This window comes from Vulpes lagopus, chromosome 14 (genome assembly GCF_018345385.1).
Source record: "Vulpes lagopus strain Blue_001 chromosome 14, ASM1834538v1, whole genome shotgun sequence".
NCBI classification, from domain to species: domain Eukaryota; kingdom Metazoa; phylum Chordata; class Mammalia; order Carnivora; family Canidae; genus Vulpes; species Vulpes lagopus.
The window spans coordinates 12842289-12855704 of record NC_054837.1 but is presented as its reverse complement, the minus strand read 5'-3'; the positions used below and the strand labels follow the sequence as shown (position 1 = coordinate 12855704).

The following is a 13416-nucleotide window of genomic DNA, read 5'->3' as shown; positions in this document are numbered from 1 at the left end:
ACGCACAGGGCAGGGGCGCGGCCCACGTGCCGTTCCGCGGCACCGCGCAGGCGCCGTTGTGCTCCCGCCTCGCGGGCTGGAGAAGCGGCCTAGGGGGCGCGCTCGGCCGCCGCGACCGTTGGCAGGTCGGGAGAGGGCCGGCGCCCGGGGCCGCTGCGGCGGGATCTCGGCCGCTCCCGGGCCAGGTGAGGACTTGGAGCCAGTCCTCCAGCCGTGTTGTACGGTGGTGATAAACGAGGTAGAGTAAGAAACTCCCAACTCCCTCCCTGTTAGTTCTCCCCCGGCAGCGCCCACACCGGTGACAGCCCCCTGGGGAGAGGAGTGAGCGCCCAGGGCCTCGCTAGAGGAGCCTCACGGGGGGGGGGGGGGACGGGACGGCAAATCCGGGGCGGGGGCATCACTGCTGGCCACGGCTTCCCAACCAACCGCCAGTCCCACGGAAGCATCTCAGCGGAGTCCACAGCGGGAGGGGGAAGACGTCCCTGGTCAGCTCCTTCTCTCTGCGCCCCAGTGGGGCGCGCTCCTCCGCTCCCCATGGCTGCCTGTGCTGGGAATGCCAGGAGGTACCGTGAGCAACCTCCAGGCCAGGCCTGAAGGAGGCCGGATGGAAGCCCTGCCCCTTCTCATCCACAAAGTTAGGAGGCCGTGAGGATGGCTCTGGGGCAACTCCCCAGGCGGCCCATTGAGGAAGCAGTGAAATGCTTACAGGTAGCACATAGGGACCAGTGTATCTTGGACACAAAAATTCAGGGTTGAGGCAACAAGAGGTTAGGACCTTCATTCCAACTTCAATCAGACCAGCCCCAGAATAGTGGCTATCTATATGCACCCCTGGGCAAATTTCAGGTGAAGAACCAACCTCATGGCATAAATGAGCCAAGATGGGCAGTGATTTGTCTGAGGCTTTGTGAGCTGGAAGGAAATTTCTACAAGACCCACCAAGAGCACTAGTTAGGCCAGGCACATTCCAAGTTCCTGGATGAAAAAGGCAAGGGGCAGAGGCTGCTCAGTATTTTGGTCCAATGCAGAGTGAGATGTTCCTTGCCAGGCCCTTCCTCTGTCCAGTCTGTCTTGCTCATTATGGAGAGAGTGACCCCATTAGTGCTGAGAACAGAAGGAACAATCCGAGGCCTCAAACAGGGTAGCGGAGAAAGCACGATCCCTTAGAGCTTTGCCTCCCTTGGCCAAAGGGAGGCAGTGGAATTCTGAGGATGTTTCAGGCACCTTAACAACCACCCACCAACAGGCCCCCTTATAGCCTTGACCAGCTAGAGAACAACATTCCAACAGGGACAAGTAGCCAGGAGCCACTGCCTACTCGGCAAGCCTGTATTCTACATAAATGGCAAAGAAATCTGAGCTCTATCAGTCTTAGAGCTATGAACTCCTGGCTACCTCTGCTTGAACCACAGGTCTGAAAGGCAGTCATGTAAACATGGGGACCCAACAAGAGTCAAGTAGTGTCAGATAGATGTAATGAAGGAACCCCAAGTTTTTCTCAGCCTATTAACTCATACCTTCCTTGAGTAAAACATGTCAAACCTCTGTCCCTACCTACTAATACAGTATTGATCCTAAAGTGAGCTTTACAATCCTAAGTCTATGGGACCATTAGGGCCTGAAGGGGTAGTACAAGGTGAAGATTTTCTGGAGGACTTCACCCTCTTGGTTTTCAGATTATACTTTTGTAAACACTTTTATAAAGTCCCTAATCCAAAATCAAAACTGCCGCCCTGCATCAAAGACACAAATGGCCAATGAAGGTCTCAGTCTTATTTAAGTTAGTTCAAACCAACTCAAAAGTACATCACTTTCCACCTTTTAGATTAGTACACAGGATGGAAGAGACTGCATACTGACAAGTGTGGTGGGGTGAAATACACTGCTGGCAAGAGTTAAAGTTGGAGGTCTTTTCTGGACCACCTTAATACTTTTAATATTAATACCTACCATTTGACACAGCCATTTCTCTTTGGAGTTTACCATACATACATACATACATACATACATATCTGAGTCAATAATACACACACACACCACATTCATCAGGGCATTTTTCGTAAATGTTAACCCAAATGTTTTTAAGTAGGAGACTCTTAATGGTACATCCAAGACAATGAAATGCTATGGGTTTTGCAGAAGAAAAAAGTAGACCCATATTGGCTATTCTGAAACAGGTTCCAAGATACATTGTGGGAAACAGGCAGAAACTGAACAGAGTGGATGTGTGGACAAGTATGGATATTATTCTCAGGGAGAAAATAGGGGTCAAGGGTGAAAGGGCGTCTTGCTTTTCAGGCTTTCCAGCCTTTCTGTACTGTTTGAATTCTTACGGTATGCTGTGTCACTTAAAACCAAAGAAAGTCCCCATTGCTCCTCTGTATTCACCTGTTTTGCTGCCACTGTGCTAGGGACCCTTGGGCCACAGACCAGCCAGACCACTCCCTCCTCCCAAGTCCTCAGACAATTTCAGGCAGTTTATCTCCCCAACCAGAATGGCAGGAGCTCTGCCTGGGACACAGGCTGCATTCAGTACAGCTGTGACTGGATTTAAACAAAATGGATACACCGAAGTTCAAGCTAAAACATTTTAAGAAATTGAGCATTTGTTTCTGTGGTAAGGAGGGTGGATACAGAAAAAGGAAGATCGTGATGAAGAAATATCTGAAATCCATTTAAAGCCACAGTGGTAGAAAGAATGAAGTAGAAAGAAGGTGCTAGATTTTACTAACAGAAGAAAACAGACTGAGTTCAGGAGTCTCACCAGCAAAAGTTTTATAATATTGCATTTTGATTACAGGTGTGTAAATAAAAAAGGTGGGTATTACACCCTCTGATAAAAATGCAGAACCAACTTCCTTTTAGATTCAAACAATAGGTTTGGGGACAAACATGAACCACATGCTGCCTGGGATGAAGAGAGTGAGCTGGAAGGAGAGTAATCACCAGCTCAAGAAACCCCGAGGTTCAGAGAATCTTCCAGAGGAAGAGGCCAAGTTCTGAGTGGTATGTCTCCAAATAACCCTCCTCCAGGGATGTGGTTTGGGGAAGCCCCAAACCCACAAGTTGCAGGTGCTTCTGGGCACACAAGTGGGTAAAGACTTCCCTCATCAGCACCTCCCAGTCTCCTGCAGAGGCCACGGAGTGGCATGTGGGCCATGATGACCTGAGGTGGATAGATGGCAGAAACACACCCAGAAAGGTTTGAATCCCAGACTAGTGGTACCAGGCCACAGTTCTTGTGCCTCTAGAAAACCCAAAGTCCCCAAATAAAGAGGAGAGAAGACAGTTGGGGAAAATCAAACCAGAATTTTTCCAGTGACTAAAGAGAAACTCAGCAACTCTTGCCTTTGTCTTTGACCCTGAGAAGTCACTTGAGGGACACAGCTGAATGACACTGTGACTAGATGGGAGGGAAGGCATGGTGTGCTTTCTAAAAAGCTGCCTCTGGAGTCCCTGTGGCTCAGTGACCCCTTTTCCTGTCTAGCCCAGAGCAGGGACTGGTGGGGCCAGGCGGGGGGGAAACTGTAAAAGCAGCAGCAGCAGCAGCAGGCTCTCCAGGTCAGCCAGCACCATCTGGGCAGCGTGCTCCCTCCAGACCCTGTCAAACCCACCGGCAGAGGTCACCACCAGATCAGTACCAGGGGCACTGTCACAAAGGGCTTTTTCAAAAAGAATCCTTTGGAATTCAAACATTCATTCAGGGTACAGCCCACTAGAGTCAGATCTACTACTCCACCTGGACTCAGATTTTTGGGGTGGAAAACCTCACTATCCGTGCATGGTTAACTGAGGAAATCACTGCCACAGAGAGAACTTGAGTGATGGATGGTGAGGTCGAATTGGAGGTCATGTCCCGGACCTGAGATGGGAGCTGCTCAGCACTGAGCCTCTATCCTGACCCACTGCCTCCAGGGGTCCCCTAGATCAGAGCCTCTAGGAAAAGTACCACTCTGGAAGGCTTGTTCCCTCCCCTACCCCTCAGATTTCAACATTGTTCATCCTCTAGAAGAGACCAGCCCTGCCCCTGGAGCCTCTCCGACTTATAGATGACACTGGGTTTACCACATCTTTGGGACCCAGGAGCCAAGAGAAGGAGCTTGGCATCCCGGTTCTCTGTCCTTTGCCCAGGAGTCACCAAAAGAAAAATGTATGGTCTCACAGCAGGCGCAGCATCTTATTTCTTTTAAAAAATAAATATTTATAAACTTAGGGAGGAAGATTCAAAGAATCAGAGTATTTTTCCCTCCAAAAGCACAAATGTCTCATGTGAGTCAAACCAAGGTAAGTCCACCACCCATGAACAAAACACCACCCCCCAAGAACTCTGCCTTGAAGGGCAGAGGAGCTGATTTTTGTCTTGAGCCCCTTAGTCCCCCTTGGTGATCAGGTCCTCGATGTAGGCATCCAGCTCATCATCTGTGTTGATGTCTATGTCCTGGAATAGAAGGAAGCAGTCAGGTGGGGGCCAGAAGGCAGAAGGGGGGGCCCACCTCCCCATCCTTCTTGCAGGCAATGGAGCCTGAGCCCAGAGTCCCCTCCTCTCCCCCCTCCTCCCTGGCTGTCAAGGCCTGTCCCACCTTGATCCTTCTCCCCCTTCCCATCCTCAATACACAGATGACGCCCAGATTTCTTGCTCCTGCCCTGCTCCTGCCCTGTGTGCCCCAGGATCCTGGGTGCCTTAGATGTGTTGCAGGCTTCTCAGACTCAGTACACTCAAAACAGCCCAACCGCACCACCCCACCCCAGGCTGTGCCCATCTCAATATAGGCCACCACCTTCCCTCACCCAGGGACTCAAGACAAATCAGAAGAATCACCCCTGTTTCCTTCCTTCCCCCTCCGCAAATATTACAAATCTGCCTTTCACATGGTCACCAAGATTCAGGCCATCAAAATCTCTCATTCAGATAAGTATGGGAACCTCCTCACCCAAGTCCTGGATTCTAACTTCCACCCCACTCCAGGAATTCCTATAACCAACCAACTAAATGTCTTAATCTGCAAACAGGATTGGGCCATACCCCTCCAGGGAGAGCTCACCTCATACAGGCCCTGCCTCTTCTATTGCCTGCAACTCCCTGCCTTGAGCCTTAGGTCCTACCCTTTCCTCTGCCCAAAGCACTCACATCTTGTATGTGACTGATTCTACTCTCAGCTCAAATATCCCCTTCTCAGGCCACCGCTGAACACCCTAAGTGGCCTCTGTGTCTTCCTTCTCTTACATGAAGTGTTTTCTTCATAGAACTTCCTGCCATCAATAATTTTGTGTCCTTCACCAGTCTGTTGGGCCATGAGTGTAGGGCCATGAGTGTTGGGCCATATCTTGCCTATCTGGTTCACCCAATATCCCACAGGAAACAAAGCAAGTCCACAATTTTGACTGCCTGGATGAAGGACTGAGACCCTAAAGGGGTACTCCTTACAATCCCAATCTGGGCGTCATCTGGAAAAGTGAGAATTTCTGTTTTATGGCTCGGAGGACTCTCAAACCAGGTTGTAAATGAGAAGATCTAAACAAGGGCAAAAATCTGATACCGTGGGTCTGGCTGGGATGAGGCCCAGGCAGCCGCACCACCTCCAGCCCTCCTGGTCAGGATGCTGTGCAGCCAGGGTTGGAACCACAGATTCCTGTGAGTGGGGAGAAGGGAGCAGGAGGTGCCCAGGCCCCCCTCCCTGAGACACCAGGTGGTCCAGCTGCAATGAGAGGGCTGCCTGGCTCACCTCCTGCACCTTTTGCAGGAGCGCCACGATGTTGGTCCTCAGCTTCTGCAGCTTCTCCTCTGTCTCTCGGAGCTTTCTCTCAGAAGTGCGCAGGCTCTCCTCGGAGGCCTTGGCCCGTGAGTCAGCACGGCTCTGGTAGGAATGGCACAGATTCTGGAGTCCCACTTCATACTGCTTGAAGTACTCTTTCTGTAGGGAGGGAACCCAGAGGGTAAGTGCATGAGCTTACAGGGGTCCCCAGGGCCTCTCTAGATGGGCTCCAGTATCCCTATGCAACTGGCTCAGTGTGAAGGGATGTCACAGACAAGGGATAAGTAGGCTCTCCAGCTCCAAAGTGGAAAAACCTGATGCCCATCTCATGAGGTTGCCATGAAGAAAGAGATGGGATCACCTATGTGAACCCTTCAGCCCTTGACAGCAAGCGATTAGTAAATGTGAGGGATGATTCTTCCATTGCAGTTGGCACGAAAAGGACAAGTCCCTCTCCCAGCTCAATCACATGTTTCTAACTTCACCACAGTCCTTTTGGCAGCCCATCCTAAGTCACACCTCACAATGTCAGAAGCAGAAGTTCTCTTCCAGAAATATTTATCAAGCACCCACCAACAGTGGATACCTCCAGATTTGTGCAGTATACGAATAAGCAACATTAGAATTTTTACTGTCTTTCCTAAGTACCTGAAATTTCCAAGGTGTGGAGTACCGATGTTAACTAGCAGTTTATCAAGGCATGAAGCTTTTCAAACTTCTAAAAGCTAGGACAGTTGCTTCAAAAGAAATGTTACATGGAATCTAATTGTAAAAAAAAATCTGTGCAGTATCTGTTTATTTTCAAAACTCAAACTTACAACATCATTTACTCATAAGTTACCCTTGAGAATAACACCATTCTGATGAAAATGAATGGTCCTAGCTGACCACTGTAGTCTTATCAACTCGTGGGTTTATATGCTTTTATAGAGATGTATGAGCTACCTGACATTGAGGGCTCCTGACTGCTGTTTTTAAAAAGTGTTACTGGCAAGTACTTAACTGTGTCATTTACCTTACAATTTAGAGTATTATCCTATTAAACCAGAATGGCAAGAGAAATTTGAAGTTCTCCATTAAAAATAATTACCCCGGTAGCACAAAGTGTTTAGGCAGACTCCAAAATATTAAAACTCAGTATGTCTTGAGCCTATGATTTGAGTTAGTTTTAACTCATTTATTATAAATTTGTACAGTTATAATACTTTTTAAAAACATATATGTTTAAATCTAGTATTTGTAGGACTCCTGAGGACTTTATGAAACTCCCATCCAGGATGATGGCAAAAAGGATGATCTTTCACAGACTGACAAGAACATAATGAACATTAGAAATCTGTCTGTTGTGTCCCTGACGTTAAAAAAATTAGTTTAAAAAAAAAAATTAGTTTAGACCTTACAGTCAGCAGACTATAAACTTGATGCATTGGTGGTATACTTCCTTTTACAAGCATAAGGTAGCTAATAGACTCTTTTATTAGCTCAGATGCTAACAAAAGCTCAGATGCTCCTGGCTGACTGTGTTTTTGGTCTGAACAGTGAAGATCCCAGTGGACCCAGGCTTTGCTCTGAGTCTGGCAACAACTTTAAACCACAAGCAACAAATTTGACAAGAGGATGCCAGGCCACCTACCTAAGCATCCTAATTAGTGGATTGTTCATGGGATTTGCAGAGAGCAGCTGCAGCCTCAACAAAGGCCAGAGCTGAGACACAGAGCTTTCTGAGGAAGCTTTCTGATGAGCTCTGCCATCCTCTAGCTTCCTCAGCCTGCACCTGCCCTCTCCTCTCATGGGAAGCAAGGCAGTACTGGAAGAAGGGCAAGCCCCATGTCCTAAAGTAGTAGTACCTGGATTCAAATCTGGGTTCTATCACAACAGATTCTTCACCTGAGCCTCAGTTTCTTCAACTCCTAATACTTCCTTTTTTTCTTTTTAGTAGAATGAAGATTAAAAGCCCTATCTCTTCCTCTTTAGTAGAATGAAGATTAAAAGCCCTATCTCTTCCTCTTTAGTAGAATGAAGATTAAAAGCCCTCCTCTTCCTCTCACACAGCTGCCACACAAGGGCCCAATATCTACAGTTTCAATTCTAGTTCTGTTCTCTAGAAACTCTTCCCTAGAAAACTTAAGCTATTCCAAACAAACATATCTGTCCCACTTGAGGAAGACAACTCCCAGATTCCATCTGTAGCCCTAACCGTCCCACCCCTCCAAGTGCCCCATCCCCGATCTCGACCTGCACACTGAACATCACCAGAAATGCAGATGGCCAGTGTTCCCAGCCCAACACAAATCACAATTTTTTTTTTAATTTTTTTTTTAATGGCCAGTGTTCCCAGCCCAACACAAATCACAAATTTTTTTTTAATTTTTTTTTTAATTTTTATTTATTTATGATAGTCACAGAGAGATAGAGAGAGAGGCAGAGACACAGGCAGAGGGAGAAGCAGGCTCCATGCACCGGGAGCCCGACGTGGGATTCGATCCCGGGTCTCCAGGATCGCACCCTGGGCCAAAGGCAGGCGCCAAACCGCTGCGCCACCCAGGGATCCCCACAAATCACAATTTATCACCGCTCTTACCCCACCGTTTTCTCTCCCAGTTAATAGCTTTGTCATCACTTCCCACAGGCCTGAGACACAAAGAAGTACATGGCCTCTGCCTCCTCCCCCATCATTTGCCTCCAGTCAACCATCTCTGACATGGCCCTTTCACCCACCAGTCCACTCCCACCACTCTAACTCAAGTTCCCATTCCCTCATCTCTGACCCTTCACAACTCAACTGGCCCTCTTGCCCCGGCATCTTCCATCCACCCATCTCACTCAAACCTACTGCCATGAGAGCTATCCTCTTAGGGCAGGGTCAGCAGACTAGAGCCCCAGGCCCAATCAGCCTACCACCTCTTTTTGTAAATAGAACTTTACTACAGAACAGCCACATCCATTCCTTTACAAATGATCTACTGCAGTGTCATAGTGTTTAGCTGCCACAGAGCTGAAAATATTTGCTAACTGGCCCTCCAGAGAAAAAGTTTGTTTTTCTGCCCTAGACCAGGTTCAGAATGACAATTCCCCTGGCTCAAAACTTTTGCTGGCCCTCCATTTTATACAAGGTTTAAACCACTAAGCCCCAAAGATCAGACATTCAAAAAGTACCATATCTTGACTCTCAGGGCCCTCTTCTTCCCTAAATGCTCACCACATACCCTGCTGCCTTGCCTTGGGAACTTTCATCCCTCTGACCCCCTGCTCACAAAGTCGCCCTGCCTCAAATCTTCCCTGTCACTTACACAGGCACTTGCAGAGACCCACATCTTCAGACTGCTGCTCCCTCCCCAAGGCTGCCATAGCCCAACTGCTTCCATGGCACTTACTGCTCTCAGTCTCATGTCCAGCTACCTACTAAAAATTCAGTCTCTACTGAATCATAAGGCACTTGGGAGGCAGGATTCTCTACTGCTGCTCATTAAGAGATCCAGCACAGGGCCTATGCCACTTTAGCATAGTAACACCCAGTGCTTACAAAATAACACTACCCACATCTCTACCTCACTGTAAGAGTCAAGTTTTAGGCACTTTAAGTCTAAGTTCTTCACTGTTGCCTGGGACAAGTTTACTCCCTCTGGTGGGGCGGAGGAAAACGGATACACTCTAGGAAATGTCAAACCAGGCCTGCTGTCCCTAAGTGAGGACTCAGCCCCAGCATCTTATGGAACGGTGTGGTTGGCTTCTGCATACTACAATCATAGCCAGCTATGGCACTTTTTTCTACATGTTTTCTATTTCTCTCAGCAAAAGAGAGGCTGTGAGGGGGCATAGGGGAGGTGGGCAGCAAAATGGTGGGGGTGGGGGGGAATGACACAAGAGCTGGCAATCACAATAAACATGAAGCTGAGGGGCCATGCAGAATAAAAATAAAAGGCTAAACTCACCAAAGGAAATGATATTAGCTCATCTGAATTCATAGCACTCAGCTCCTTCTTGGAGATGGGGAAACTAGGAGGCAGGAAGTACCGTAAACAATTCCTAAAGAAAGAAGGTAGGAAGAGGAATTCAGAATAGCAAGAAGAAGGTAGAGAGCCAGAGTTAGCCTGACTGGGAAGACACATGTACCGGAGGATCTGGACGAGCAGGTCAATGGTCTCATGGTTGGTGCTCGGGGCAGTGGTGTCAGGCTCTATGCGGATGCAGTCAGAAGTAGAGGGCTCTGCCGTGGCTATAGCCTGCTGGGCTGCTGCTGCTGGCGGCACCAGTGGTGCCGCCACCGCTGCCTCCTCCTCCTCCTCCTCCCCACCCTCCTGCTGCGTGTCAGGGCTCTGGTACTCCGGAGAAGGGGGCTTCATCAGCCGCACATCCTCACTGCCTTTCTCCACCCTAGGAGGCACAAAGCACTTGTCATGTATGCTCCAGGCACCCAGGATGGGCCGCCTGCTGGGAGGCTGGGACAGAACCCCCTGGCCTGGACAACTCTGTGGGCTTCTGGAAAGGGGCGTTACCAGCGGTCTCTCGGAGTGGTGTCTGTGGGCACGTAGTCAAACTTCACCTTCCACCGCACCACATGTTTGCCCACTTCCACAGCTGTGACACGGCCTGTGTACCACTCCCTGTTCACACGCACCTCCACGTGCAACCCTTTATCTAAGAGAATGATGATGGAGTGAGTCAGAAAATTAACGGAGTTCCCTACTCAGCTAGGGCCACCTAGAGAGGCAGTCCAAGGACTTGCTGGGACAAGAACCCCTAAATGCTTGCCAGTACTTTGCCAGGAACATGGAGCCCAGCCACCCTGGTCTCCTTCCCCATCTGCCATGAGGGTGCCAAAGAGCAGCAGGATGAGTGACTGCCAGAAGTGCAAGCCAAGAAATTTGTGCTAAAAATACACATAAGGGTGTGCTATCTTCAGAATTCTTCTCGGGACTAGACTTGGAACCACTGCTACACAAGAGCCCAGAACCAGGAAAGCCTCCAAGAACCTTCAGGATAAGTTGTTGCTGGCTGAGGGGCCCCGCTATCCCCTTCCCCCACAGGCTGCCAAGTACCTCCCCGAATTTACCTTTCTGGGCCCTCTTAAGGTCAGCTGGGTCCTCTTCCCCAGCACTGTCTGAGAGCTGCAAGGAGAACAATGTTACAGTGTTAAAAGCATCCCCAGTGTCCCTGATAAGCATATTTTTGCATGTTTGGCAATCCAGGGTCCTCAGCTGTCACTTCATGTTGTCTTATGTGACTTTTTTTTTTTTTTCATGAAGACACAGAGAGAGAGGGGCAGAGACACAGGCAGAGGGAAAAGCAGGCTCCATGCAGGGAGCCCGTTGTGGGACTCGATCCCAGGACTCCAGGATCACACCCTGGGCTGAAGGCAGGCACTTAACCGCTGAGCCACCCAGGTGTCCCTTATGTCACCATTTAAATCTCCATGTCTCACCAAGAACAACTCTCTAAATCAGAACCTTGAGTGTCAACCCTTCTGCCACCTTTATAAACAAGACAGTATGCAAATGAAAGTCACACAGGGATGCAAAGGGTTTCAAGCCTCCCTGATCTGTGTGTGACCTCCAGCCTGTGATGAGAGCCAGAAGCCAGTCTCACTCAGAAGGGTGCCTGACACCATGTTTCTAAATCACCTGTGTGACTAAGATCCTACAGAGATGAACTGGGCTTCTGGAAGGCTCAAATCAAAACAGAAACAGAGCTGGTGCAGACTGCAACCCTGAGGAGGTTTTAACTTCACCTGGGACCACCTACCTCATTCAAGTCCTTCTTTTCCTCCTTCACAGCAAATTTGCCCCGCTTAGACCTTTCTTTCCTCCTCTCAGCCTCTTCCTCGGCTTCTTCCTCATCAGAGACCCCAAGAGTCCGCTTCCGACCAGGAGTGGTCTACAGCAAGAGGAGAGGGAATGTGAAGGGCCCTATCAGCCCCTGAAGTGCAGAAGATTCCATTTGGCCTAAAGAAGCAGTAACACTTGTGTGCTTCTCAGTTACCCAACGGCTGAGCCTCCCCTGACATTACTCAGTATACAGCAACCTCCTGGTCCCTGTGCCCACAAGGACCTTTGCTCAAAGCTGTCATAGGTGGAGCTTCTCAGTTTACTTCTCCTTTAGCCTCCCTGGCACCAGCTGTGACCTCCCTGAAACATGCTGCCGACTGCTGCAACCCACAACGGCTTTCACCAGGCTGCCAACCTATGCCCATACCACAGAAGCTGGTGGAGGGGACTCAAATTTATGGCAGATCAAAACACAAAGGGAATACTGAAGAGCTCCCTGGACAGGAAACCAACATGCTCTGTGCCCTGACCAGAGAAAGTCCCTTTGGCTTATTGAGACTCCTCCTAAGGGGCAACAGGAAGTTTGAGGTTTGGTGATCTCCAATAAGGCTCCCCCAGTACAGCTTTGACACAGCCTGATACCGTTCCTACACCACTGAGGGTAGGCTTGGAGCTGGAAGAGGAAAAGCATCTCACTGGGGAGAGTTTACTGGGTGGCTCTGGCTTCTTGACCACTGGAGTCTTGATGGCTCTGGGAGCAGGGACCTCCCGAGGGCTCTTGGCGTTGGGTAGCAGAGATGGTGACAGTGGCTGCACCATAGGAGTGGGCCGGGGCGCAGTCTTAGCCGGTGTGTTAGCAGGCTTTCGGGGTGCCTCAGGTGGTTGCAGCAGCCTGGATGTACTGGCCTCCTCCCGAGCTGCCAGGGTAGAAGGCTTAGGGGTACTGCTGATAACAGGAGCCTTTCGGGGCTGGCTAGCTGGCCTGGGAGCCTGCAGGGAAGGAGGTCTGCTTGGGGCATTCTTGATCACAGCAGGTAAAGGAGGCGACCGAGGTCGCTGAGGTCTACGTGCAGGTTCCTAAAAGAGAACGGAACAGAGTGAGAACGGAAGAGAACGGAACACTTATCCTAGCACAAGACACCTAAGGGAAAGTCACCAACCCCCTCCCCCCCCCCCACTCCCCACCTCCTGGATTTTACCTCTGTAGAAGGTCTGGTGGTCACTTCCAAAGGCAATTTCTTCAGGTCAGCTTGGGAGCGGATAGGTGTGGTTTTCTGCATGGCAAAAATGATGAAGTTGTTTGCATATCTTGGTACGTTCAAGCAAACTCTCTGGATCCCTACTGTGTCTGGGACAGTGGGCCAATAAAAAAGAAAACCTAGACCACAGTCCTACTATTATAAGAGACTCATTCTCACTGGAGAGACAAAAAATACAAACACTAAATCATCAGGATTCTATGTGACTAATCTAGCAACTGAGAGACTAAGAGAAAGTGTCAATGGACTAAATTCCTATAAAAGAAGCCAGAAAAGTTAGGAAACGTGTGATAGAAAAGGCCAGAAAGGACAAGTGGGATTCAGTAGGCAGGGAGGCAGGTGTAAGACATCCAGGTTAGTGCAAACATCTGCATAGACACAGAAGCCAGAAAAGAAAAAGCTTTTTTTCTAATAAAAATGATAGAGGAGGGGGATCCCTGGGTGGCTCAGTGGTTTGGCGCCTGCCTTTGGCCCAGGGCGTGATCCTGGAGACCCAGGATCAAGTCCCACATCAGGCTCCTGGCATGGAGCCTGCTTCTCCCTCTGCCTGTGTCTCTGCCCCCCGCCCCCTGTGTTTTTCATGAATAAAATATTTTTTAAAAAATAAAAAATAAAAATAAAAATGATCGAGGAGTAATA

General features: G+C 49.2%; 1 protein-coding gene across 3 annotated transcripts in view; it reads right to left on the bottom strand.

The window, feature by feature from the left end:
* Positions 1 to 4158: 4158 nt before the first annotated feature.
* The window catches only part of MORC2 (MORC family CW-type zinc finger 2), a 40641-nt gene continuing 31383 nt past the window's right edge, over positions 4159 to 13416 (bottom strand). The window contains exons 18-27 of one of the 3 annotated variants that reach the window (XM_041728486.1): positions 12718 to 12792; positions 12215 to 12595; positions 11496 to 11627; positions 10807 to 10861; positions 10250 to 10391; positions 9867 to 10127; positions 9686 to 9779; positions 5724 to 5912; positions 5538 to 5630; positions 4159 to 4438 (exon numbers count right to left, since the gene is read on the bottom strand). In XM_041728486.1, coding sequence (XP_041584420.1) covers positions 4370 to 4438; positions 5538 to 5630; positions 5724 to 5912; positions 9686 to 9779; positions 9867 to 10127; positions 10250 to 10391; positions 10807 to 10861; positions 11496 to 11627; positions 12215 to 12595; positions 12718 to 12792 — 1491 coding nt within the window. In that variant the 3' untranslated portion in view covers positions 4159 to 4369. The remainder of the gene's footprint in view (positions 4439 to 5537; positions 5631 to 5723; positions 5913 to 9685; positions 9780 to 9866; positions 10128 to 10249; positions 10392 to 10806; positions 10862 to 11495; positions 11628 to 12214; positions 12596 to 12717; positions 12793 to 13416) is intronic. The other 2 variants (XM_041728488.1, XM_041728487.1) reach the window with 2 other exon arrangements.